The sequence below is a fragment of the Propithecus coquereli genome, unplaced genomic scaffold (assembly GCF_000956105.1).
Source record: "Propithecus coquereli isolate 6110/MARCELLA unplaced genomic scaffold, Pcoq_1.0 Scaffold59, whole genome shotgun sequence".
NCBI lineage: Eukaryota > Metazoa > Chordata > Mammalia > Primates > Indriidae > Propithecus > Propithecus coquereli.
In genome coordinates, this window is record NW_012151840.1 from 2,673,241 (window position 1) to 2,674,853 (window position 1,613).

General features: G+C 47.2%; 1 protein-coding gene across 1 annotated transcript in view; it reads left to right on the forward strand.

Annotated features, from left to right (window-relative positions):
- Nucleotides 1-1,380, forward strand: part of KRTCAP2 (keratinocyte associated protein 2) — a 2,895-nt gene extending 1,515 nt beyond the window's left edge. Inside the window, exons 4-5 of the mRNA XM_012658859.1 lie at nt 931-997; nt 1,228-1,380. Of these exons, the coding sequence (XP_012514313.1) occupies nt 931-997; nt 1,228-1,348 (188 nt within the window). The 3' untranslated portion in view covers nt 1,349-1,380. The remainder of the gene's footprint in view (nt 1-930; nt 998-1,227) is intronic.
- Nucleotides 1,381-1,613: the final 233 nt, after the last annotated feature.

A 1,613-nucleotide genomic window follows, 5' to 3' on the forward strand; every position in this document is an offset into this window, starting at 1 on the left:
AAAAAAAAAAAAAGAATAATCTTTGTTAATTGTTTATTTAAGCAAGAATTGATGATTTAGTTATTTATGGAAAATTAAGTTCATAAATTAGGCATCAAGGCCAGATCACCTAAGGAATGCCACATGCTCAAGAATTCACAGCAGATGTGATCTCATGTGAAACTTTCATCTGGTAAAACAAAGGTCTATCCCTGTTGCCCTCATTTCTTTGCCCCGGTCTAGGTCTTGCTCTCTCTACCTAGCCCTGTTGTAGGCTTCCAGAACTCCTTCCAAGCAGCAGCCTCAGGACTTCTCTCTGTTAGATTTTGTTTCTATGTGTATGGTCTTCACTTGCTTGTAAAAGAAAACATTGTTGTGGAGCAAAGTTCTGGGCCCTCTTTGCCTTCCTTGCCCTCCCCAATGGGGCAGGTGGGGCCCTGTTCGCCCTTGCTTCCTGCCCTCCCACCATCTCTCCCATCCTATTCCAGATGTCCTCAGATCCTTTCCTGCCTCCATTGACAAGCACATCCAGACACTGTGCCCTCCAACCTGTGTCTAGGGAGAGAGACCCTCAACTTCCACCACTTGTCAGCCAGCTTAATAAATTGATTTTCATTGGCTGCCTTCTGTTGGAAAGGCTTTAATCCTCTTCCCCAAATGGGAGCAAACCTTGCCCTTCAGGCTGTGCTATCACTTTTCCTTTTCCTTTTTACAGGAGGAAAGTCATCATAAGGAAGTTAAGTGCCACTTGGGGGCAGAGCTGGTAAAAAGCATGCATCTCCTACCTTCGTGTCCCAGGCTATCATTAAGGCCACCTCCTGCTGTTGTCTTACCCTTCCAAGCAGGTTGCCCAAGATTCAGAGAGCCATAGGTTTCTTCTAGAATCCACATACAAATGCCTGATATTTCCATTCTGACAACTACGCTCCTTGTCTCTTCTTGCCTCCTTAGTTCTCCTCTGCCTCCTGTTGGCTCTCTTTGCATCTGGCCTCATCCACCGAGTCTGTGTCACCACCTGGTATGTACCCGACAGCTGGGTAAGTGGTGCAGCATCCTCTTTTTTGGCACTGGATCCTACTGTGTTGGTGTCAGACCTTTCCCCCCAACACCTACCTCCCCTCTGTTTTCCCTCTTTTGCCCTTCCCCATTTTCCTAAACCTGAGCCTGGGTTCTTTCCCCCATGTCAATGTCTGCCCTAGGAGGCACCATGCCCAGTGATGTCATGACCTTTCTGTCTTCACCCTGCAGCTTCATCTTCTCTATGGTTGGTCTGTACTACATCAACAAGATCTCTTCCACCCTGTACCAGGCAACAGCTCCAGTCCTCACACCAGCCAAGGTCACGGGCAAGGGCAAGAAGAGAAACTAACCTTGAATGTTCAATAAAGTTGATTCTTTTTAGCTCTGTGAGCTGTGATATGTTGTGAGCCTCATCTGCCAGTACCTGCTTGGGTGTGCAGAATGTTAAGACAGTTGGGCACCTACTCTTTTCAGACCTTGGGGATGGTGAGCCTTTCTTTCCTTCAAGATACTTTTTTTTTTTTTTAGACAGTCTCACTGTATTGCCTGGGCTAGAGTGCCGTGGCATCAGCCTAGCTCACAGCAACTTCACACTCCTGGGCTCAAGCGATCCT